The sequence below is a fragment of the Monodon monoceros genome, unplaced genomic scaffold (genome assembly GCF_005190385.1).
Source record: "Monodon monoceros isolate NGI ecotype Baffin Bay Population unplaced genomic scaffold, NGI_Narwhal_1 Super_Scaffold_6, whole genome shotgun sequence".
Taxonomy (NCBI): Eukaryota; Metazoa; Chordata; class Mammalia; order Artiodactyla; family Monodontidae; genus Monodon; species Monodon monoceros.
In genome coordinates, this window is record NW_021703783.1 from 4,401,585 (window position 1) to 4,424,760 (window position 23,176).

General features: G+C 42.5%; 2 protein-coding genes across 4 annotated transcripts in view; both read left to right on the plus strand.

Annotated features, from left to right (window-relative positions):
* The window catches only part of RAD51AP1 (RAD51 associated protein 1), a 26,937-nt gene extending 17,181 nt beyond the window's left edge, over positions 1 to 9,756 (plus strand). For 2 of the 3 annotated variants that reach the window (XM_029204096.1, XM_029204099.1), the window contains 3 exons: positions 2,744 to 2,902; positions 5,851 to 6,000; positions 6,992 to 7,787. In XM_029204096.1, the coding sequence (XP_029059929.1) occupies positions 2,744 to 2,902; positions 5,851 to 6,000; positions 6,992 to 7,149 (467 nt within the window). In that variant the 3' untranslated portion in view covers positions 7,150 to 7,787. Of the gene's footprint in view, positions 1 to 2,743; positions 2,903 to 5,850; positions 6,001 to 6,991; positions 7,788 to 8,124 lie in introns of those variants that run through there. The other variant, XM_029204098.1, reaches the window with a different exon arrangement.
* A 3,547-nt stretch (positions 9,757 to 13,303) lies between these two features.
* Positions 13,304 to 22,077, plus strand: DYRK4 (dual specificity tyrosine phosphorylation regulated kinase 4). Its single transcript, XM_029206600.1, is given in 6 exon segments — positions 13,304 to 13,402; positions 13,404 to 13,454; positions 15,046 to 15,106; positions 18,470 to 18,599; positions 20,947 to 21,122; positions 21,836 to 22,077. Coding segments are annotated over 6 exon segments (717 nt in total). The 5' UTR covers positions 13,304 to 13,345.
* Positions 22,078 to 23,176: the final 1,099 nt, after the last annotated feature.

The following is a 23,176-nucleotide window of genomic DNA, read 5'->3' on the forward strand; positions in this document are numbered from 1 at the left end:
CACACACACACACACACACACACACACACACACACACACACACACACGGAGTTCAGTGAGGTTTGCAGGGGAGGGAGAATGTGGTGGAGGCTGGAGAGGCCGCCTGGCGCCAGATCGTGAAGGGTCTCCAGCCTGCTTTACCTTAAATGGAAGGACAGACATGTTCCCCGATACACTCAGTGTACTTCAGGGAGCAATACTACCAGTTTATTTCCATCTGTCCTGAGCCAGGAATGACTCACTCTGCCATCCCCTCAGAGCTGGTTGTTTATCATACTTGAATGTGCTGCTGGATTCATTTCAGACAACCTGAGTTATCTGGGACAGGGTCCCTTCTTTAAGTGACATTTCAGAGTTTTCCTCCTGCACTGGCTCACCCTAGATGAGAAGAGAAAGGAACTTCTGTGACCTTCAGTGGGGAAAGAAAAGTGAAAGCGGAGAGAATCAAGGCTTTTCTTAAGGACATCTAAAGATACCCCAAATCTATAACCTGAGTGTCTGGGCCTTCCAGATTTCCCAGTATGAGATGCTAATGACTTGGGATTCTGGGAGCTCCATTTCCCCACCTCCAATTTATTTAAATAGCATGATAACCCGCTCCTACAGTTACCCTCTCAAGCCAAGAAAAGAACACATGAGATACCGTGACTGTTGGGGTTATAGGAAACTGTATCCTCCTAGATTCTATAGTCTGAAATTTTGGAGAAACTTCTCCACTGCTTGCCCTCCCTGAACCTAGGTCCTCTTGGGAATCCAGAAATAATTATTTGATTTTGCAAGGTACTATATATAGCGGCCTTCATGTGATCTGCTGGCCTTATATGGTGAATTCTGTATAACACGGTAACTATTATGTGAATACATGGGTTGATTATCTGTTTTTAAAATTTTATTTGTGTGGGAAGAATGATAGAATAAGGACATCACAATTTGAAGATTGTAATGACATTGTCGATTTAGACAAAGATCATCAATAGAAGGCTGACGAGGATCTTTACAATGGAGAATTCAGGCCGGCGTCAGCTGAACCAACCAGGAGTGGGGCAGCCATACATTCTGTGCTTTCTGATATGACTGACATAATATGGAGAACAGAGCATCACCTATGATGTGTATTCTTGCCCCAAAAAGTAATAATAATAATAATGTGAGCTTGATTCTCATTGAGCCTTGAGAAAATCCCAGCTCACAGGAAACGCAGGAGTAAGTGAAATGACACCATGAGGAAGAAAACAGACCAATCCAGAATGTAGGACATTCCACAGGACAACTGACCTGATTGCTTCAACATGTCAAAGGCATGGGGGAAAAAGGGATGGGATGTTGCTCTATATTAAAAGTGATTAATACAGGCTGGATAGAAGATGATTCCAAGAAGCTATTGTTGATATCATTAGATATGATAATGACGTGTTTTTTATAAGTCCGTGTTTTTTAGAGATGCATTCTGAAGTATGTAGAAATGTAATAATGCAGTACCTTGGGTTTATTTTTATATACTCTGAGAAGGAAAGGGAAGAGAAGATAGATAGATGAAACAAATGTTGCAAAATATTGATGATTATCTACTGTAGAGTATGTTTGAAATTTTTCATATATTTTTTTTTACATAAAATATATTATTCCATATAGATAGTCAGGTAGATATTATATATGGTGGGTATGACAGTGGCTATCTCTGAGTGAGGAGATTTGGGCGTGGGCTTTCTTCTTCCTTAATACTTTTTTGGTATGGTTGGCATTTTCTACAGTAAGCATGTACTGCATTTCTAATGTATAAAAAAGTGTAAAAAGGTTTTTTATGAATATAGGGCTAATCCTTATTTACGCTTAATTTTCAGAGTTTAGTATTTATAGGACATGATTTTCTGATCCTCTCTTCACCCCAAAAATAGAAGAATCATTGCTTAACTCTCGAGTATTCTCTATGCTTTTTTCCAGAAGCTGTAGCTACTTAACACATTCCATCACTGGCTTGTATCATCCCATGCAGAATAGAAAGGAGTTTGTGGGAAATCAGAGGTGTGTCCCAGGTGAAATCGTACACAGGATTGTCAGTTAAGATGGTTATGGTGCGGTCAGTCTCTTCTCAATTCCCAGTGGGTTTCTGTTCATGTTGAAGTTGGTGTGATTAAGGAGAGGCATACGGTTATTATTACCATCAAGGCTATCGTTGTGGAAGAGCAGCTAATGTTATACCCAACCATTCTTCTCAAAAGTTGCTGAGTTAAACTGGTAAAATCAGAAGTAAGGATTACTGATGGGAGATTAATGATAATAGCAATAGCAAGCAATGCTCTTCTGTTCGCTGTACGCCAGGTGTTATTCTCTACCTATATTAACTCACTTAATCTGCGCAACAGCCCTGTGGTGCAGGTTTTAGGGTTCTCCCTATTTTATACATAGGAAACTGAGGCACGGTGAGGTTAGGGACCTGTCTCAGGTCACACGACGCGTCAGTGGAGGGGCCAGGATGCGGACGCAGGCACCGTGCATTGTTTTGCCCCTGGACACAGCACAGCACAAAGGGGCCCAAGAATCTGGTGCAGAAGATCAAGTTGAGGCACTAGAAGCCTCACCATTTTTTTTTTTTTGCCACGCCGAGCGCCATACGGGATCTTAGATCTTAGTTCCCCAGCCTGCAGCGGAAGCATGGAGTCCTAATCACGGGACCGCCAGGGAGGTCGTAGAAGCCTCACTTTTAGAACTTTGTAGAGGTGAGGTGTGTGATCTTCCGTTCCAGGCGAGGGTTCTGAGGACGACTCCGATTTTAGCGACAGTGAAGATGAAAGTTTCCCTGTGAGAAAGAGTAAAATTAAAGAAATTAAAAAGAAAGAAGTGAAAGGGAAATCTCCAGCTGAGAAGAAAGAGAAGAAAGCCAAATCCAAACGGCATGATGCGGGTAAGAGCAGTCCCCCGTATGTCACTTCACATATGCTTGCTTACTTGCCGTGCTTCTCTCACCTTTGCCTTTAGTCTCCTTAACCTTTCGCCAGCGTTCGTTTCTTGTTAAGATCGGTGGAGGAGAGCAGGCTGGGGTGGGGAAGGCAGAAGGGCAGATAGGGGCACTGACCCCCCCCCCAACCCTTCCAACACGGACTGTTTGCCTCCTTCATGCTGGGCCTCCCTCTGAGTGGCTCCCGTCACCTGCATTTCACAGCGACAAAACTGAGGCTCCGAGAGGTTAGACTGTTTGTTGGAATTCTTATAGCTGATAAGCGAGGGGCTAGAATTTGCACCCAGGCTTGTCCATTCAGAGCGTAAATCTGTCCGTTAGACCACATTTTCTCCACACGATTAAACGGGGAAGTTGGCGTGATTCTCATTTTCTGCTGTTGCACGTGACTCAGTCTTTGAGTTGAGAGCGCTTTTGTCATGTGTTTAGGGCCCTGTGGTTTCTTCAGAATGAATTCAGTTAGGAGAAACCAGTTTTACAATAAAACTTGTGGAATTTGTGAAGACTTGAATGTGGAATATTTGTTTCTTGTGTAAAAGAAGTTAGGATATTTTTGAGTTCATAATATACATTAGATTATTGTAAAATATAACTTCCTTTAACCTGCTTTGTTTTACTTATTGATAGATATTTTAATGTCTTGGTTGTTTAATATATGTACTGTTTGAAACCAAACTTTCCATTATTCAGACCCATTCATTAAGGGTGGGCGTTGCTCTCACCTTAAATAGCATGGTGCTGAGTACTGGTGCTGAGTACTTAACTAAGAAATGAGAACTAAGTACTGATTGAGTCGTATTCCTCCCACCACTGTATTCTCAATTAGCCAGGTTTTAATTGGTGTTTTTTTGCAATTAGCAAATTCATCTGGTTTCCAGAAATTAGATTTTAAATGTAGGGGTTTTTAGAGATAAAGCTGTGTATTAGTTTCCAATTGCTGCTGTAAAAATTTATCACAAATTTAGTGTTTTAAATCAACACAAATTTATTACTTTACCGTTCTTCAGGTCATAGGTTCAAAATTTTCCTCACTCGGCTAAAATCAAGCTGCTGGCAGAGCTCTGTTCCTCTGTGGAAGTTCAAGGGGAGAAGAACCCCCTTTCCTGCCTTTTCTAGCTTCTAGAGGCCGCCTGCTCTCTGACGGGTGGTCCACTTCTCCCTTCAGAGCCATCACATAACTCTCTCGTTCTCCTACTTCTCACTTGCACTTATAAGCACCCTTGTGAGTACACTGGGGCCATCGGATAATTCAGGATAATCTCCCCATCTCCATATCCTTAATTTAGTCACACCTGCTAAGTCCCTTTGCTGTGTAAGGTAACATGTGCACACATTCTGGGAATTAGGAGACAGGTCTCTTTAAGGGACCGCCTACCACAAACTGATATGAAAAAGTCATTGACAATAGGAAAAAAACCTAACATGAATATATTTCATATTTTCTTCAGATGTTTGTTTATGCTTGCTCACCAAAACATTCTAAAAACTAACGATAAAATTTCAGTTTCCAGGTTGGAGTTTGCCGCTTAAAGTCTTCCATATACCCTGGAGCAAGTTGCTTCCCGAGAAAATTTCCTGTGTAATATTAGAAGTAAAGTTTAACAGCTAAATAAGGAGATTAAGAATTTGGAAAGGTGGATTATATTTCTAGTCCCACTAATAATGTACTGATAACCTCTAAGCGTCTCTGACCTGGCAGGTGTTATAATTTGTCCCTGAATAGAGAAAATTGCAAGAGCTATGGTGTCCAATATGGTAGCCACTAGCCAAAGTAGCTCTATCATATTTAAATTAATTAAAATTAGATAAAATTTAAAAGTCAGTTCCTTGGTTTTGCTAACCACATTTCAAGTGCTCACTCACTGTATGTGGCTTGTGGCTACCGTATCGGACAGCACGAAATACAGGACGTTCCCATCACGGCAGAAAAGTCTGTGGGATGGGGCTGACCTAGAGAATGTAGATGTTAACGTTAAGAAGAGTGTATAGTGAAAATGTTCATATGCACATGCACGTAGATGCCACTTAGGTATCTCGAAGCAAACATTATCTGAAAGTGAATTTGTATTCTGCTTCTCCTCCCTCCATCAAAAACAAACCAACAAAAGATCCAAACCCACTCCCATTCTGTGTTCATTCTCTGGGTAAATGGTGCCATCAGATGGTGTGTTCCTGACAGGAACTCGCCAATCATGATTATTCCCTCATCTCCAGCACGCCTCCCCCTTCTGATTACTAAAAGCCATCCGCTCTGTTTTCCCTCCTTTCTCCCCCTTAGTTCAGGCCCTGATCCCCTCTCACCTGGGTTACCATAGAGCCGTCTAGGTGGTCTGCTTTTACACTGCCCTCGGCAAGATGCTTCTAGATGTAGGTTCCCTGCCCTGTGACCACCTCTAGAGTCTGTCGTCTCTCTCACCACGTTGCACTGTACGCACCTCTGTGCTTTTCCGCCCTTTCTACTAGAGTCTAGTGATTGGACCGTGAATTCCTAGAGCCTGATAAAATGTCTCACTGACATATTCCGATGAGACACTATTGTGTGATGATTACAAGTGTGGACTCTGGACTCAGACACTTACTAGCTCTCAAACTACAGGCAGATTGTTTAACCTCTGTTTCCTTAACTGACAGTATGGATAGTCAGTTCTGTATCGGAGTTGCTCTAAGGGTTAGAGGTAATGTATATGATATGCTTACCATACTTCCTAGCATGTAATGCTCATAAAAGATGACTATTCTTAGACTCTCAATAAATGTTGATTAATGAGTTTTTCAAATTTATGATTCTGCTTCTTTAATTCTTATAAGCTTATGTAACTTGACAATTTTCACACATACATGCTAGACTTTATCTTCCTCTGTGACCCCTCTTCTATGTATATTTTTCAAATAAGTGACTTCAGTAGATTCTGCTCCTGCTGCTGTCAAGTCAGAATCTTGGCCCTCACCGAAAAAGGTTTCTCCTTCTTCAGAGGCTACTAGGAAGCTGTTACAAATACGAAGTCCTCCAGCTGAAAGCAAGAGACCTAAGTGGGTCCCACCAGGTACGGTATATTTATTTACTGCTCAAGGGCAAGGGCTTGGAAAATTACCACGAGTAGATTTGTTTTTTCTTAGTTGTAAATGTTACATATGAGCACTTGCTCATATTATTTTTTAAAATTTATTTTTATTTTATTTAAAAAAAATTTTTTGGCCGTGTTGGGTCTTTGTTGCTGCGCACGGGCTTTCTCTAGTTGCGGCGAGCGGGGGCTACTCTTCGTTGCGGTGCGCAGGCTTCTCATCGTGGTGGCTTCTCTTGTTGCAGAGTGTGGGCTCTAGGCACGTGGGCTTCAGTAGTTGCAGCACGTGGGCTCAGTAGTTGTGGCTCACAGGTTCTAGAGCGCAGGCTCAGTAGTTGTGGCACACGGGCTTAGCCGCTCCGCGGCATGTGGGATCTTCCCAGACCAGGGCTCGAACCCGTGTCTCCTGCATTGGCAGGCGGATTCTAAACCGCTGTGCCACCAGGAAAGTCCCGGAAGATTAGTTATTGAAATAATGAAGCTCTGTCAGTTCAAGGATAATCCTTAGTGTAATCCTTATGAGAATAATTAGGGATTCCGCAACAAAAGAATTTTAAAAGTATTGATATAATGACTGTAGAAATTTGAAGGTAGCATAAGCAAAAAGATAAAAAAGAAATAATGGATTGATGGGTAAAGAGTCATGTCATAAAACACGAAGTGCTTATTAATTCATTGTGGGGAAGGGCCGGGCAGGTGACAGAGGTGAGGGAATTGGGCCTGGGGAGGAAGCGTGAGTGAGTGGGCGTTGCTGCCCTCGAGAGCGCGAGCCCTCTGGAAGGAAGCCGCCGTTCCTTTGCTCCACCTGGTTGTTAACATGCAGGATTATGGGCCTCGGATTTCCACGTCTGAGTTTTTCAAGAGAAGCCAGAAGTACAGGTTTTAGTGTGAAATCTCCTAGTTCTTAAAAGTAGACTTTTTAAAACACCATGTGGACCAAACAGTCTATCTGAGAGCAGGATTTGACCCTCAGGTTGCCAGCTAGCCTCCTGTCTTATACGAATGGGAGAAGACCAGCGAGATTCCAATGGGGAAATGAGCCAAGGACATAACACACCACTGCCCCAAGAAGTACAACTAGAGACCAATGTGCAAAGAATTGCAGCCTCGCTGGTAGTCACGGAAATGTAAATTAAAATAATAAAATACTGTTTTATACCTCTCAAACTAGAAAATAATACAGCTGTATCAACCAGTGCACTCTGGGTTGTGGGGTAGCAGTTGTAATTATTTATTATAAATTTATAATCCCTTTACAGGACAGCTTGACAGGAGCCATAAAAATAAATCGATCTTTTGACTTAGGAACTAATCTTGGGAATTTATCCTTAAAAAGAATTCAAAAGAAGGAAAAGTAGTAAGTGGTCAGTAGTAAGTGATTTCTTTATAGCCATTTATAGAAAAGTGAAAAACTAGAAACAACCCAGAAGTTTGTTGTAGGAATTTGATCAATATGTGGCACGTATGTGCAACGAAGAATGATAAATCAGATGGCTGGAAACATGGAAATGTTCATAAAACCTTTGTATGAAAAAAGTACACACACACTTGTACTTTTTACAGTTAAAATCATGACCAGCTACGAACATACATGTGGATAAATTCTGAAATTTAATACTCGTTGGAAATGATTGCTGTATTAGAGTGGTAGCATAAATGAAACTAGTATAAATAAAGAAAAATGGTGTTTGTCATATTAAAAGTTATGTGATATTTGAAAAAATAGATTCTGTAAGGAGTACTTGTAAAAGTTGCAGAATTTTGTAAAAATGCGTTAGATTTTGCTACTACTTTAGACATTACAATTCCATTCATTTTTTTATGTCTTTACAATCAGTGTTCTTTGCTCCCAACTTTCCTATTTAACTTTCACATTTAAAGTTTTGGTGTCATTACCTTGGCCTCTGAGGATGTTTGAAAATATGCAATGCTATATATTTTCTGCTCTTTAGTACTTCCCATTCTTTTGATCTCATATGTAACTTGATGGAACCTGCATAGCAGAATAACGCTTAACTCCTTTTTTTGGCCTCTTCCGTTTTATAAACTGACCTTTGTTACGAGATTTCTGACGTTCTCAGCATCAGGTGATCTGTCTTTTTGCAGCGGTGTCTGGAAGCAGCAGCCGTAGCCCACTGGCAAGAGTGTCTGTGAAGTCTCCAACTCAGAGTCTCCGCCTTGGCTTGTCCCGATTAGCACGAGTTAAACCTTTGCATCCAAATGCTGCTAGTAGCTGAGTGTAGTGGCAAGAAAACGTTTGATCAAGAAGATCTCACTTTTATAAGCATGTTTATATTTGTGTTTATATTTGAGGAGGGTATTGTAACATAAATGAATCCTTTAAAGTTGTATAAATGATCTCTACCTGTTTTGTGATTGTTCTCTGGAAAGCTATCTGAGACTTCAGTAAGAGGTTTGTTTATAAGAATTACCTTGGAATGTCATCCCCTTCTGAAGAGCATATTCTCTTTCCCTTATATGTATATAATAAGTCACTGTCATTACGTGGCTGTCAGTTTGACATGGAGGATGTCCCCGTTACATGTTGTTCTTTCCTAGTAACATGCCCGATGCTTCTTTCTGGCTTTGTCTAGTTTATGGCACCTGAAATTTAACTGTGCAGAGTTTATCTGGCAAAAGGAAAATTCCCATTTCTCCCAGGAGACATTTCTGAAATCTTATAACTTAACCTGCATTGTCAGTTTTGTTGCAATGATGTTTCATATTTTAGCCAAATGTTTTTATATTGAGAATTCAGAATAATTTTCCATATTAAAACAGTTGCTGGGCTTCCCTGGTGGCGCAGTGGTTGAGAGTCCGCCTGCCGATGCAGGGGACACAGGTTCGTGCCCCCGTCCGGGAAGATCCCACATGCCGCGGAGCGGCTGGGCCCGTGAGCCATGGCCGCTGAGCCTGCGTGTCCGGAGCCTGTGCTCCGCAACAGGAGAGGCCCCAACAGTGAGAGGCCCGCATACCACAAAAGAAAAAAAAAAACAAAAAAACCCAAAACAGTTGCTATACTATAGCGTATGTCTCCTACTTCGAAGTAGATGGTTAGATAGCAAATAGAATTTTGTGACATTTTATGGAGCCCTCATTGTCAAAACCTTTAATAAAAGTGAAAAAGTTGTGATATGCACTTTTCCTTGATGCTAATGCATCCACCTGTCTCTGTCTACATTTCATGATAAAATGAGTGCTTTGCAAAAAAATATTAGCCCTTTTGTTGTAAATATAAAGGGGAAGAGCTGTTTCTTAAAGTCGTCACTTTACATTAAGCCCGTGCTTTAGAGGGTGGCTGTCAAGTACTTGTCACCCCTGTTGTATTAGATAGTACAGCCCTTTAGGAAGCTTAGATCCTAATTCACTGTGAGTAAAAATAGTGATACTTATTTATGGTGAGAACTTCAACCCAAACCAAATTTCAATTTTTAATAAAAATATTTTGAATCATGTTAACCATTAAAAAATACATAATACTTAGCTCAGTTCTTCTTGGTTAATGAAATATCTATGTTAATGTGAAGATAAGTATTTAGAATTATGATTAAAGTGATGATTTTATGTAGGAATTATGATCCTACTGCTATTAATATATATTTTTTCTTATCGAGTGTGTATTTTCTACTGTCTTACACCCCTAACCTACCCCGCCCCACCCCCTCTTGGAAACCTGTTTCCCAGGGACACGGTATTGAGGTACTCTGTATGCGGTTGTTTAACAATAAACATTTATTAAGAGCCTACCCTGTGTTAGTACTAATATCATTAATTAGTCATCTGGACCAGCTTGATGAACCTGTTTTCTCTATGCTATTGATATTAGTACTTTCCACTGAAAATTACCTTAATGTGTGTCAAAACTGGCCTTGCAGAAAGCACTCATGACCTTTCTGTTGCCAAACCCAGGGTACACTTTCTCACCTTATCTTGTAGACCCTATTCATTATACCCTGCTTAGTACATTTTATTTCTGGGCCCGTATGACACCATTCTTTTGTACTTTTCTCCCTGCCTCCCTGCCTATCTTCATTGTTTGTGGCTTGCTAATCTTTTGTGTCACCTACACCCACAGCTCTCACTACCATACCATATTCTGTGAGATTCCATTCTTTTCCCCCCTGGTCCTTTTTTCTTTCAAAGTTTGGGCAACTTCAAGTTCCAGTGGTCACCAGTGTGACGGTGACTGCCAAGTCAGGATCTTTAAGCCCAGACCTTGCTCTTGACACAGACCACTTGATCATTTGACGTAAGTCATCACTGAATCAATACGTCTCCCCCTCCCCAGGCGTTTTCCCTCCTATATTTTCTGTTAGTAAATAGCATCACCGTCAGGCAGCTGAGGTGCCTCAGGCACTTGCACCCTTCACATCCATTCAGCAAGCTCTAGTCCATTTCCTGCTTTTCTCAAAACTGCTCTCTCCTTCCACTTGCTGCCTTTACTCTGACTACTAACTGGCGTCCTTGCCTTGACTGGTAACCTACTCGGGCCTACCCATCAAGCCACTCTAGCCAGAGGGAGTTTCCTAAAATAAAATCTGAGCCCGAACACCCCTCTGCTTAAAATCCACACACATACCCCTTAGCCTGTTTAGTTCACAAGCTATTTCGAATCAGGCTGGCCCCTGTCCGCTTCTTCAACCTTGTCCCATGCTGCCCACGTTCACCTTTGACCCCCTGCCACACCACACTGGGTGCTAGTACCCGTGGCTCCGGGTCTTCAGATGGTTCTTATTTGCCTTCTTTCCATTGCTAATTCCTACTTGTCCTTTAAGACTGAAAATCAACTTGGCTCCTTAAAAAAATTTTACTTGAATGTCTGTTTCCTCCTCCAGGTGATGCTGCTGTCATTCAACTATTTAGTTTTCCTGCTTTTACCATGTTAACAAATTGAAGGATAAAAACCATATGATAATCTCAATAGATGCAGAAAAAGCTTTCAACAAAATTCAACACCCATTTATGCTAAACTCTCCAGAAAGGCATAGAGGGAACTTACCTCAATATAATAAAGGCCATATATGACAAACCCACAGCCAACATCGTTCTCAATGGTGGAAAACTGAAACCATTTCCACTAAGATCAGGAACAAGACAAGGCTGCCCACTCTCACCACTATTATTCAACATAGTTTTGGAAGTTTTAGCCAGAGCAATCAGAGATGAAAAAGAAATAAATCCAAATCGGAAAAGAAGGAGTAAAACTGTCACTGTTTGCAGATGACATGATACTATACATAGAGAATCCTAAAGATGCTACCAGAAAACTACTAGAGCTAAACAATAAATTTGGTAAAATAACAGGATGCAAAATTAATGCACAGAAATCTCTTGCATTCCTATACATGAATGATGAAAAATCTGAAAGAGAAATTAAGGAAACACTCCCATTTACCATTGCAACAAAAAGAATAAAATACCTAGGAATAAACCTACCTGAGGAGACAAAAGGCCTGTATGCAGAAAACTATAAGACACTGATGAAAGAAATTAAAGATGATACAAACAGATGGAGAGATATACCATTACTTGGATCGGAAGAATTAACATTGTGAAAATGACTATACTACCCAAAGCAACCTACAGATTCAATGGAATCTCTACCAAACTATCAATGGCATTTTTCACAGAACTAGAACAAAAAATTTCACAATTTGTGTGGAAACACAACGGACCCCGAATAGCCAAAGCAATCTTGAGAAAGAAAAATGGAGCTGGAAGATTCAGGCTCCCGGACTTCAGACCATACTACAAAGCTACAGTAATCAAGACAGTATGGTACTGGCACAAAAACAGAATTATAGATCAATGGAACAGGATAAAAAGCCCAGAGATAAACCCACACACACATGGTCACCTTATTTTTGATAAAGGAGGCAAGACTATACAATGGAGAAAAGACAGCCTCTTCAATAAGTGGTGCTGGGAAAACTGGACAGCTACATGTAAAAGAAGGAAATTAGAACACTCCCTAACACCATACACAAAAATAAACTCAAAATGGATTAAAGACCTAAATGTAAAGGCCAAACACTATAAAACTCCTACAGGAAAACATAGGCAGAACACTCTTGACATAAACCACAGCAAGATCCTTTTTGACCCGCCTCCTAGAGAAATGGAAATAAAAACAAAAATAAACAAATGGGACGTAATGAAACTTAGAAGTTTTTGCACAGCAAAGGAAACCATAAAAAAGACAAAAATACAACCCTCAGAATGGGAGAAAATATTTGCAAATGAAACAACTGCCAAATGATTAATCTCCAAAATATACAAGCAGCTCATGCAGCTCAATATCAAACAAACAGACAACCCAATCCAAACATGGGCAGAAGGCCTAAACAGACATTTCTCTTTCCTTTTGTTTGTTCACTTGTTTTTTGGATTCCACATGTAAGTGAAATCATATTGTATTTGTCTTCCTCTGTCATTAAATTCATTTAAAAAATCTTCCCTGTATATTTGTGCTTTGATTGCAAAGCGCCTCAAGTCCATTTTGGAAACAGGGTACAAAGTCATTTTTATTAAATCTTTATTTTGTTTTAAATCACTAAAAATTATTACATCCTTACTGTACCCAAGTCAAACAACAGAGAAGTGACTACAAAATCCCTTGCCCTGCCCCCATCTAGGTAACCAGTTAACAGCATCTGCAAATAACTGTAATGTCCCATGTCTCCAACCTCAGTTTCCTCCTCTGTAAAATCTAGGCTGCCTGCAGTACTAAATATCCTCTGTACATCCTCGTCTGCTGAGATTTTGTTGAACTTTTCTTTCTATACTTTATGTAACACAAGGCACACAATGTATGGAATATACATTTTTACATTATGCATTTTGCATGCTGCTTTTTCAACTTTCATACACGTCTTCCCTTGCCAAATCGCAGTACTTCAGAGGGCATCTACCCCAGATTAATCAGACAATTTGAAAACTTAGCTTTATATTCATCTTATGTTTTTTGAAAACTTGCCTGACAAATTTACTTCTCTAGAACAATGCCTACTTTAGAGTTCTTTATCAGTAATGTGAGGCTAACAACCCCTCGTGATAATCAGGTTGCTCTGAGGATGTGATGAGATTAGATGTGGGATGGGACCATCTGTACTTCCTTCTCCGTGCAAAGCCCGGAGAGTGAAAAGAAGTCGGGGGTAGGGGGGGTTCTTAATTAATTATCGTCCACCCTCGCCTGAGCAGGTATGTGGAGCCGCGTGCTCTGGAGAGGAGATTTCCACGTGAGGTTCCTCTTTCCCCTGCAGTCTACACCTACATCCGAAGCCGGTTCTACCGATCCCCAGAGGTGATCCTGGGCCATCCCTACAACATGGCCATTGATATGTGGAGCCTGGGCTGCATCATGGCCGAGCTGTACACGGGCTACCCCCCTGTTCCCTGGGGAGAACGAGGTGGAGCAGCTAGCCTGCATCATGGAGGTGAGGGGGACCAGGCTGCCTTCCAGCCGATGCCCTCGGGAGGGGTAACTTCCGCTCTCAGACTCCAGGCTGCATCGGACTCGCTCTAGGGCAATGGCCTGCATCTGTTTACGGGACAGGGTTGGATGTTTTGAAATTATGTACACTTCTGAGTTGACATCTAACCTTTTTATCATAAATTTAAGTAACTGCAAAGGATGTAACTTCCAGCATATTGTGAATAGTGACATTTAAAATAAAACTGTTATACCGGTCTTTCAAATATATTCCAGAGAATCTAAAAACCAGGCTGACGTGACACCCATTGAAATCTGTGCACTGTTGAGTTGTTAGTTACCATCTTAACTTTCTGGGAAGAATATCACCCAATGAAAAGGCTTTACCGAGACTCTCACATGATTATTCATTATACCTGCTCTTCTCTTACCTAAAGGCATCTTGTTAAGCCAAATTAGACGACATGGGAGAAAATAATCCTAAAGATTGGAAATTTCACATTTTAGGATTTCCCCAGGGAACAAAGATATTTTGACTCTGAACAAAGACGTATCTAATTCCTCTCTCTCTCAACCTATCTATCCATTCATCCCAAATCTCCATTTTCTAGATTGTCTTAAAGTTAAAGGTTGGTTGGGGAGACACATACATCCTTGGGAATTAATGTAGAGATTCATCTTACGCTTGAAACTGATAATAAAGTATTCCACTAATTTAGTTAGCAGTAGCTATAAATGATAGCTATGGTGGGATGAACACTGCCCTGGAAATCAGTAAACCCGGAGGCTAGTCCTCCTCTTTGGCAAGTCACTTCCCTGGTCTGGATCTCTGTAAAATGAGGGGACCAGAGTCCATGGCTTCTAAGGTTGATGATGGATGATTCCGTGAAGCATCCCTGAGCCAATCCTCCTCCCATTTCCAAGGAGAACGGAGGGCGTGGGATCTGGGTGGAGGTTCCTACTGCCCCCGAACTGCAGCTTCCTCCTGACCTCAGTCAGCACGGCTCAGGAACAGGAGGGCAGGGTCATGAAGGGACAACCTGGGAACCTGGCTGCAAGGACAGGGGCCCAGAGCTGAGGGGGACACCCGTCGTTTCTCTCTTCTGTGTGCACCCCTATAGGTTGCAGTGGGGAAAGGTGACCAAGCAGGTGTTACCCTTGTCTTTTCAGAAGATACTTTGTCATATCGTGGTCTGATGCCCATCTGGTGATTTCCATCTCCTTTTCCTTTCCTCCCTTCCCATGCTCTGAGCTGGGATGTGTCACTCCTTAATTCAGGGGTGGTCCGCAGCTGCACTGGTTTACTTGCTTGGACAGTGGGATCTGCCTGCTATCACTAGTGGCCTATCTAGTAGGTGCTGATGTCTGTTTAGAATAATGTGGGTGGTGTCAGTGCTCGGGATACTGAAACGGCTCTGGATCAGGAGTCAAGTCTCAGGCTCTGGACCTGCTCTGCCACTGGCTTGAGGTTATCGCTTAATATCCTGGGTCCTTATCTGTAGAAGACAGAGCTTAGCTGAAGTCCCACCCAGTTCTAACAGTCTTGGAATGTGTGACTCCAGAGGAGTGAATCCACTGCTTTGTCCTTGTTGAAGGTGCTGGGCTTGCCACCAACCCACTTCATCCAGACGGCCTCCAGGAGACAGACGTTCTTTGGTGAGTCCCAGGTCTGACTCTCTTTTTCCTGTTGTAGCCGATGAGGTTTCCCAGCCCCGGAAGACACCTTCGATGCCCTACACCCCATATGATGCTCTTCCTCTGGCCCCACCCCAAAAGGCAGGCTGTGCTTAGAGGTTTCTTTCAGAAAAGTAAAAAGATGCTGAGCCATGGTACCAGGGGCATGATGGAGATGGGTGGGACAGTCACTGGGAGCGAGGTCTCGGCAGTGAAGATGCACAGGTGCCGAGAATGACCAGGTTCCTGCTCAGAAGGCCTACCAGCAGATCTTGAAACCCCAAAAGATTAGAACTCTACCCTCTCCTAACAGTTCTCCCCACCTCCCCTAGCAGCTTGCCTGCCCGCTCGCACTACGCGCCGTGAAGGAAATCAGAGAGCAGAAGCGTCTTTGCAAGAACAGTGGAAAATTCCATTGCTACAGTTTATCATTAATGGAGCCTTATTCTTTCCTGCTGAAATTCTCTTAATCCCCCAGTCCCTCACTATTCCAGATTCACTGCAACTTTGGTATAAAATGGGTAAGCAAGGGCTGTCAGCTATGGCTTGTCAATTTTGTATAGGACATCTGCCTAATTGCTGGAATTAAGCTTCATCCACAGTCTCCATGCTGCACCGCCCCCATCCCAGTTCCCAGACTCTGGATTTTATGATCCTCTCTCTTTCAAGCCAAGCTGTGCTGTACAGGACGGACCGGTGGATCAATGAAGTCCAACTCGGGCAGGGCTTCTGGGCCACTGTGAACCAGAAGATGAAGCCAGTCCCAGATCTAAAATCCCTTTGCTGAGGGATTCCCGTGTACAAAAAGCCATAGTGGCCCTAATGTCAGCCAAGTGGAGTAAAGCCAGATGTGAGGGATGAGGGCTCCACAGACGGGCTCCCTGCCATCCGGAACGACATTGTCGTCAGCTTAGTTCACAGGCTCACACTGTCGTTCCCAGCCCTCCTGCCTCTTATTTTCACCCAACGGTGGCCTCAACATGGGTAGACAAATCACATAATTTCTCTCCACATCTTGTCCCATCAATAGGAAAGTCAAAAAACACCACCCTGGGGGACCCTCCTGGACAAAAGTGTTTCACTCATGTTGATGGGCAGCCGGTATATATTGGTTCAGCCACCTGGGGGTTAAAATGTAGTCTATTTCTGTACCAGCTGGTTAAAAAGCCACAGCCCTGAGCCCACGATCCAGAAACTAAAATTTTAAGGTCTGGCAAGAAAAGGTCCTCCAGGATCCCCCTCCAATGCCAAGACTGTCGTCCACTCGGATTGGTCAGTCCCATACCAGAGCAGAGCATCTGGCCGACTCGCCGGTATAACTTATGCATGGGGCAATGGAACTGGTCTCTTGACCCCAGATGTCCTTTTCCCATCCACCACTTTTAATTCAGCCTTTTGGATTTCAAAGGACTTAGGGAAAGACAAGTAGGAGCATTGGTGTTCCCTCCTGCTAGACAAAGACAATGTGGGAAGAGTCACATCTCAAGCCTATAACCCTGAACTCAAGAGACTGTACTTGAGGGAATCAAAAGGAAGGGAACATAGGCATTTTGGTAAGAGGGTACCAAAGACAGACACATGTCCATTTCATAGAGTACCCGATTTTTACCGTCAGCACCAAGCTTCCGAATGTGATTTTGGTAGCAAAAGCACACATCTTCCCTTCCTGCGTAAGAAAGGACGTTATTGGGAGCTGCTTCCTCATCCGTGTTTCCCAAATTTTATTTGATTATAAGAGTCATTTGGGTTCTTGGGGAAAATGCTAATGCCCGGGATCCTCCTATGGTATAGTGCGTTTGAGGCGGGACTCAGAGTCTGCATGTTTTTTACAACAGCTTATGATAAGGTGAGTTTGGAAACACTATATCCACTTAAGTTCTTGGCTCTCCCTTCCCCAGGTTTGGGCTGCCAACAGGTCCTCAGCCCCCAGCCACTCCTAGTTAATACCCTTAATTAAGAGGAAAGTTGTTTCTTCAAAGGTAGCAAGATATGTAGGTGCTCCAGGCAGCAAGAGGAGGTGGGGAGAATAATGAGATACTGGGGAAGGTCAGAGAGGTAGGAAAAACTTGTACAAGAAAGGCAATTACATAAAGATGACTGTAGGAGCTATGTTATTTGTAAGCCCGTGAATCTAATTCTTCTTTGGCCATTTATGAAAAGACAATATAGGATAAGGTGGGAGCCGTGGTGCCACAGTCAAAAAGGAGTTCACAGGACCTACGCCCTATGCAGTACCCCCAGCCCATTTTTTCCTATATAAACACACAGATACCCATGTGTGTATATACACACATACACACACTCACGGGTTCTTCTAGGAATTCAGTAAGAGCAGGTGTTCTGTCGGACGCCCTGCAAATTGTATTGATTGCAAAAGTAATTAGAAGCATTTCATTATGTACCTTCCAGGATGTCCATTGTATGAACCCCGAGTTTTTGTGAGAATTTCATGGAATGTGTCAATTTTGCATGTGTGTATATACATATCCGCCCTTTTACATGTATATTTACAAGGTGTGAGCATACATGGTCGCCTCTCTGAACATGCTCACCACGACCTAGATGTCCAAACGAATGGTCTTGCCTTCAAGGCATTGCACTGTGTTCTCAGGCCACCTTTGGACCTGTCTTCAGGGGTTTCTTTTCAGCAATGACAGAAGATACATTTGGTGAGGGCTTTAATCAGTGGAAATGGCTGAAGAAAATCATTCCAAGCAGTGTCTTAAGCCACCAACCAAGTTTGATCACTCCAGTTATGGACAAAATTTTGACACGACTGAAAATAAGAAATGAGGTTAACTTGCTTGTGTGGCTTGTACATGAGCTCTGAAAGTCAATCCTTCTCCTAAAATGACTTTCCTGTTATTCCCCACGGGTGTCCCAAATTCTCACGTTTTGGGGTGAGGAAGGATCAAGGGCATAGATAAGCCAAGAATGGACAACATGCTTTTTGTTCAGAGCGGACCGTTTCTGTCACTTCAGATTTACTTTACTATTATTATTATCATCGTCATCGTCATCATTATTATTTTACGTTGGTTAATGTTAAACCATTAAAATCATTTGATTGATTCCAGGAGGAGGAGGTGGTGGCTCAGAACATGCCGAGTAGTAGGAAGTTATTTGTAAAGGTAAATTGTATTCATTGGATAATGTACATGTGGTTGTTTTAAACTAGGACTGCGGGTGTGTGTGTGTGTGTGTGTGTGTGTGTGTGTGTGTGTGTGAGGGGGCGGGAGAGTTGCAGAGGCCACTCCCAGAAGCAGCAAGGTTGAGTGAGCAGCTGTGATGTGACCAATGCATATTCACACCTGGAACTAAACACATAATGTCGTATCTCTAAAGATCCCAAAGGTTTTCCTAAAAATATAACCAACAACAGGGGAAGAAAAAGATACCCGGATTCCAAGGATCTCACCATGGTGCTGAAAGCCTACGACACCCGTTTCCTGGACTTTCTGAGAAAGTGTTTGGTGTGAGTTTTGCCAGGGTGTCTTTGCTTCTGGGTTTCCTCTTAAACACTGTACTTTCCCACATGTTTGCTGGTGAAAGTCTGGGGCTGGGAGGCAGTCATGGGACATAATAAACACGGACCATAGATCTTTAGAGTCTACGAGATGCTTTCCTATCTGTTGCCTCGTCAGACTGCTCTCTCCACTGTCCATCCTGTGTGGTCAGTGGGACGGACGACTTGATGTTTCGAGACGTGGGGCCTGAGGCTCGAGAGATTCAGTGACTTGCCCTGGATTACACAGCGTGTGGGTCAGGCTTGCTTCCGTCTTGCCCTGACTGCCTGGAAGCAAGGTTGTAGGCAAGTCCTCAGTGTTTTCTGCTCATGGACTGAAGCCCAGGTCTTCAGAGAGTCTGTTGTATCAATAACTATTTGCATAGATGCCCAGTACAAGCTGGTTTCAGGCCCCTTCCCACCCATTCCCCTAGGACTTAGAGTCTAAATCCTCTCGTATTAGGGAACTAGGGAAAGGGTGATCTATAAACCATTTTTTGTGTACAGCTTTTTAGAATCTATAGGCATATTTTGAATCTTAGAAAGTAGGCTCTGTACTTCACCCGTCATAGTATTGATAAAAAAAAACCCCAGTAGTCCATAAAACACCTCAGAACAGTACCTAGTTGAGAAGGTATTTAGAAAATGCTAGCTGTTGTCACCAATTTTAAAGAGGTTATGCAAGTCTGTCTCCACTGAGTGGCAAATAAATGAGCCACGTGATATTGGACAAGTCATTGTCTCTCTGGGCTTCAGTTTCCTTTTCTGTAGAGTGGGGTATTCCTAAGGTCTCTCCCAGCTGTATTAGTCCTATAATTGTTTAGTAGTTTTAGAAGACCATATCTTTATGTTCTCTCATTCCTTCAGTGGGATGAAGTAGTTTTAGCAAAATACTACTCTTCTGGCATTTGTGCATGTGGAGTTTAGGTACTAGCTCAGAAAATAAACCACCAGGGCCTGCCGAAAGTTTTCCCATCTGCGGGGTCATGCTACCCATCTGAAAAATGGAGACAGAGAAGGATCCTGTACACCATCATGACCCCCACTCCACCCCAGCCTCTTGCTGAGGCGATAGAATGAATGGCCATTAACTCGTAACAGAAACTCAGTACTGAGACAGAGGTGGGTAATCCAGAAACTCAGAGCCAGGAATGAAATTATTCTCCTTTTTAGTGCAAAGGGCTGGTTGCTCACACCTTGTAAGAGGCAGTCATGCTGTCAGGGCCTGTTGTTTTATTACTTCGTATTTGGCTAATCAGCAAGTCTTTGAGAGACTAAAAGTTTTGGGTCAGATTTAATAGGGATAACTGTAAAGTTCTGTGTCTAGATTTTATAGGCTAACTCTAGGAGTTCAGGAGAGGCGAGGTGTAGCTTAACAGCAGTTCATTGGACAAAGAACTGGGAACTTGAGTTGTTTAGACCTCGATGAGTCTGAAATATTAATGCCATCTCCTCGCAATTAGTAGCTGTTCCCAGCATGATGGACACCAGTTAGATAACAGCTGAGATTTCCTATCTAGGAAGGAACTGATCATGTCATATGATCAATAATTAGTAGTCATGTAAATGTTTTCAGATAGTTGAAGGGTTGTGACATAAAAGATGGATTAGTTGTCTCATTCTGTATGATGCTACTGGGTAGAATTTAAGACCGGGTCAAAGTTACTAGGCTAAAAGTTCCTGAGAAGTGAATCTTGGCTCAATCAAAATGAATAACTTTTAAAGAATTGGAGTTTTTTAAAACTGGAATAGCTAGTTCTGTGAGTTAGTGCCATGTTACTAAAATTACTCAAGAAAGGCAAGATGATTCCATGGTGGGTCAAGTGTATTTTGTCAAGTGTATTTTGTTACTGCATTAGCAGTTTGGATTATCTCCAAGTCCCCTCATGATCTTAATATTCTAGCGTTCTATAATGTTCTTTGTGATATACTTGGAGGTCCAAATTCCATAGTTTGGGAATCACAATTAAGCATCTCTTCATTTTGATGTTCTTAGTTTACTAAACCCTAAATCCCAGTGGTTTCGATTTTCTATAATATTTCTTGTAACGGAATTTGGGCTGTGAGATATTCCTTGGCTTGTCATACACATTTTCTAAAAAGATCATTTCCAATAGTTGCCTCCAGGTACTTTAAAATTATATGTCATAAGCTCTGTTCTATGGTATCTTTGAGTTTTAACATAGCTTAAATGGGTTCTTTAAAAATGAACCATTTTTATATCTTATTTAGGTTCTTTATTGGGGTCTTTGAAAATATTTCATTATTAAAAAGGGAAATAAAACGCTAACCAATGCTGGGCTTTGTTGGTGTGTAGCTGGGAGCCTTCTCTTCGCGTGACCCCTGACCAGGCCCTCAAGCATGCTTGGATTCATGAGCCGTGGAACCTCAAAGCACAGCCCAGGCTTCAGACCTTGAGGAAAGCCAGTCTCTGTTTCCCTTCTGAGGCCAGGAAGGGCAAGGTTCAAGGGCAACATCACTTGGGCAAACAAGGTACAGTCCCTCAAATAGCCAGTCCTATTTCCATAATCCAGGGGGTCAGACGTCTCTGGAGGATTGCATGCCAATTTCTCTGAGCTCAACCTTGGTTAATTATTCTGGCTTCGTCACTACTGACCTGACACTTCTTAATTTGGGGATTTTCCTCTTTCAGGAAACTTGGTTGTGGCTGGGTTCTCCTCTTTTTTTTGCCCTCTCATCATTAGGAATTTCCGTGTTTCTCCTATCTCCAATTCCTACTCCCCTCCTTTCCTTTTCTTTCAATGCGTCCTCCTCTGCAAGCCCTATAATTACCTTTTGAATTTTTATCAGACAGATTATGGAATTATGCAAATATCTTTTATATGCAATATAGCTTCACGGTTATGTCCTTGGTCACTGGAGTCAGGCTGCCTGGGATAAAGTCTGGCCCTACCACTTACCAGCTGTGGGCCCTTGGGCAATTTATTTAACCTCTCTGTGCCGCAGTTTCTCCATTTATGAGAATGGGAATAATGCCTATTCTCTCTGGTTGCAGGAAGGATCAAAGGAACCAGTAAGTGTAAAGGGCTTAAAATAATGCCTGGCACACAGAATGTGCTTTACAAATGACTTGTTTTTGTATCATTACAACCAGATTTCCCCCAAATGACTTACAGCCTAATGGACAGTTAGAATGTAATTCATATTTGAACACTTACTTGTTCCTGCTCTCTCCTCTTTGGCAGAGGTGATCCTTCAAATTGAGACTAAAGACAAAATCAATGAAGGCGCCACTAAACAGGATCAGAACTCAGGTAGTCAGCAGGGCTCTGTCCAGCACACAGCTCAAGTCCAGCTGCCTCATCTAGCAGAAGCTTCCAGAAAGCCCGAGGCAGTTGTTGGGCCAGCGGAGTCCAAGGCCTCCACAGGACAACAAAACAAAAATTGCTCCCCCAAGAACACAAACATTTTACCACCTATTGTGTGACCTGAGAGGAGGGTGTGTCCTGTTCCTTTCCACCAGTGGTTTGTATTAGAGACAGCACTTATATTGTACAATACTTAAGACTGTTGTTTTTTAATGCATAAAGGTTTTAAAAAAAAACCGTCTATTCACATGGCCTATTGGCATGATTCCTATGATGAGGGATTGGAAAGGATGTCCTTGCACCCATGCTCCTTCCTTATGCCCTCAATCAAATACAACAATGGGTGCATGTGTGGGGAGATGGGGTGGGGAGAGAGTTAAGTACTCAGTGTTACAGCATCACTGAGAGGACTCTAAATAATAAAAAAAACTACTTTTTTCCTCTTGCCCAAGACAGTTAGTCAGGATTCTGGTTTGAAAATGACAGAAGCTGAGTTCCAACTAGTTTAAACAACAAAGGACATTTATTGGTTTCTGTGACTGGGGAATCAGGAGGGCTAAGTGTAGACACGGCAAGATCTAGGAGTTCAGACAAGATCATGGAGCTCAGACTCCCTCTCCCCCATTAGTCTTGCTTCTTTTTATGGTTAACTTCACTCTGAAGACAAGCTCTGCCCAGAAGTTAAGATGACCACTCTCAGCCAGTCAGAAGATGCAGTCTCAGAGGTGATTGATCGGACTTGAACTCATCACTGTGTCTGAGATATTGGGGTCCTCTGATTGGCCAGCCTGGGTCACAAGCCCACAGTGTGGTGTGGTGTGGTGGCAGCGCCATGACTGATGCTTCTCCAGGACCCCGTGGAGTAGGGCACAACAGGTTTCCCGAAGGACGGAAGACGAGCAAACTACAGGATGTATCCACTCATCCACCACCTGCCCTTCTCGTCTTTACCTACACGAACTCAGTCTGTATATGGTTGTAATTATGGTACAGATAAATGTGTACAAGGCACTCAAGATCATAACATCATAAACATCATACATGGCTTCATAGTTTTCATTTTAATCAGTGTGTAACTGTCCATGAAGGGAGACACCAGGTAATTGAAGCTATGCGTTTGGATGAGATCACCTAGGGAAGATGGTAGAGAGTAGCAGAGGGTCAAGAGAAAGTCCTGGGAAAGACAAACATGTAAGGGCTTGACAAAGTGGAGTAGAG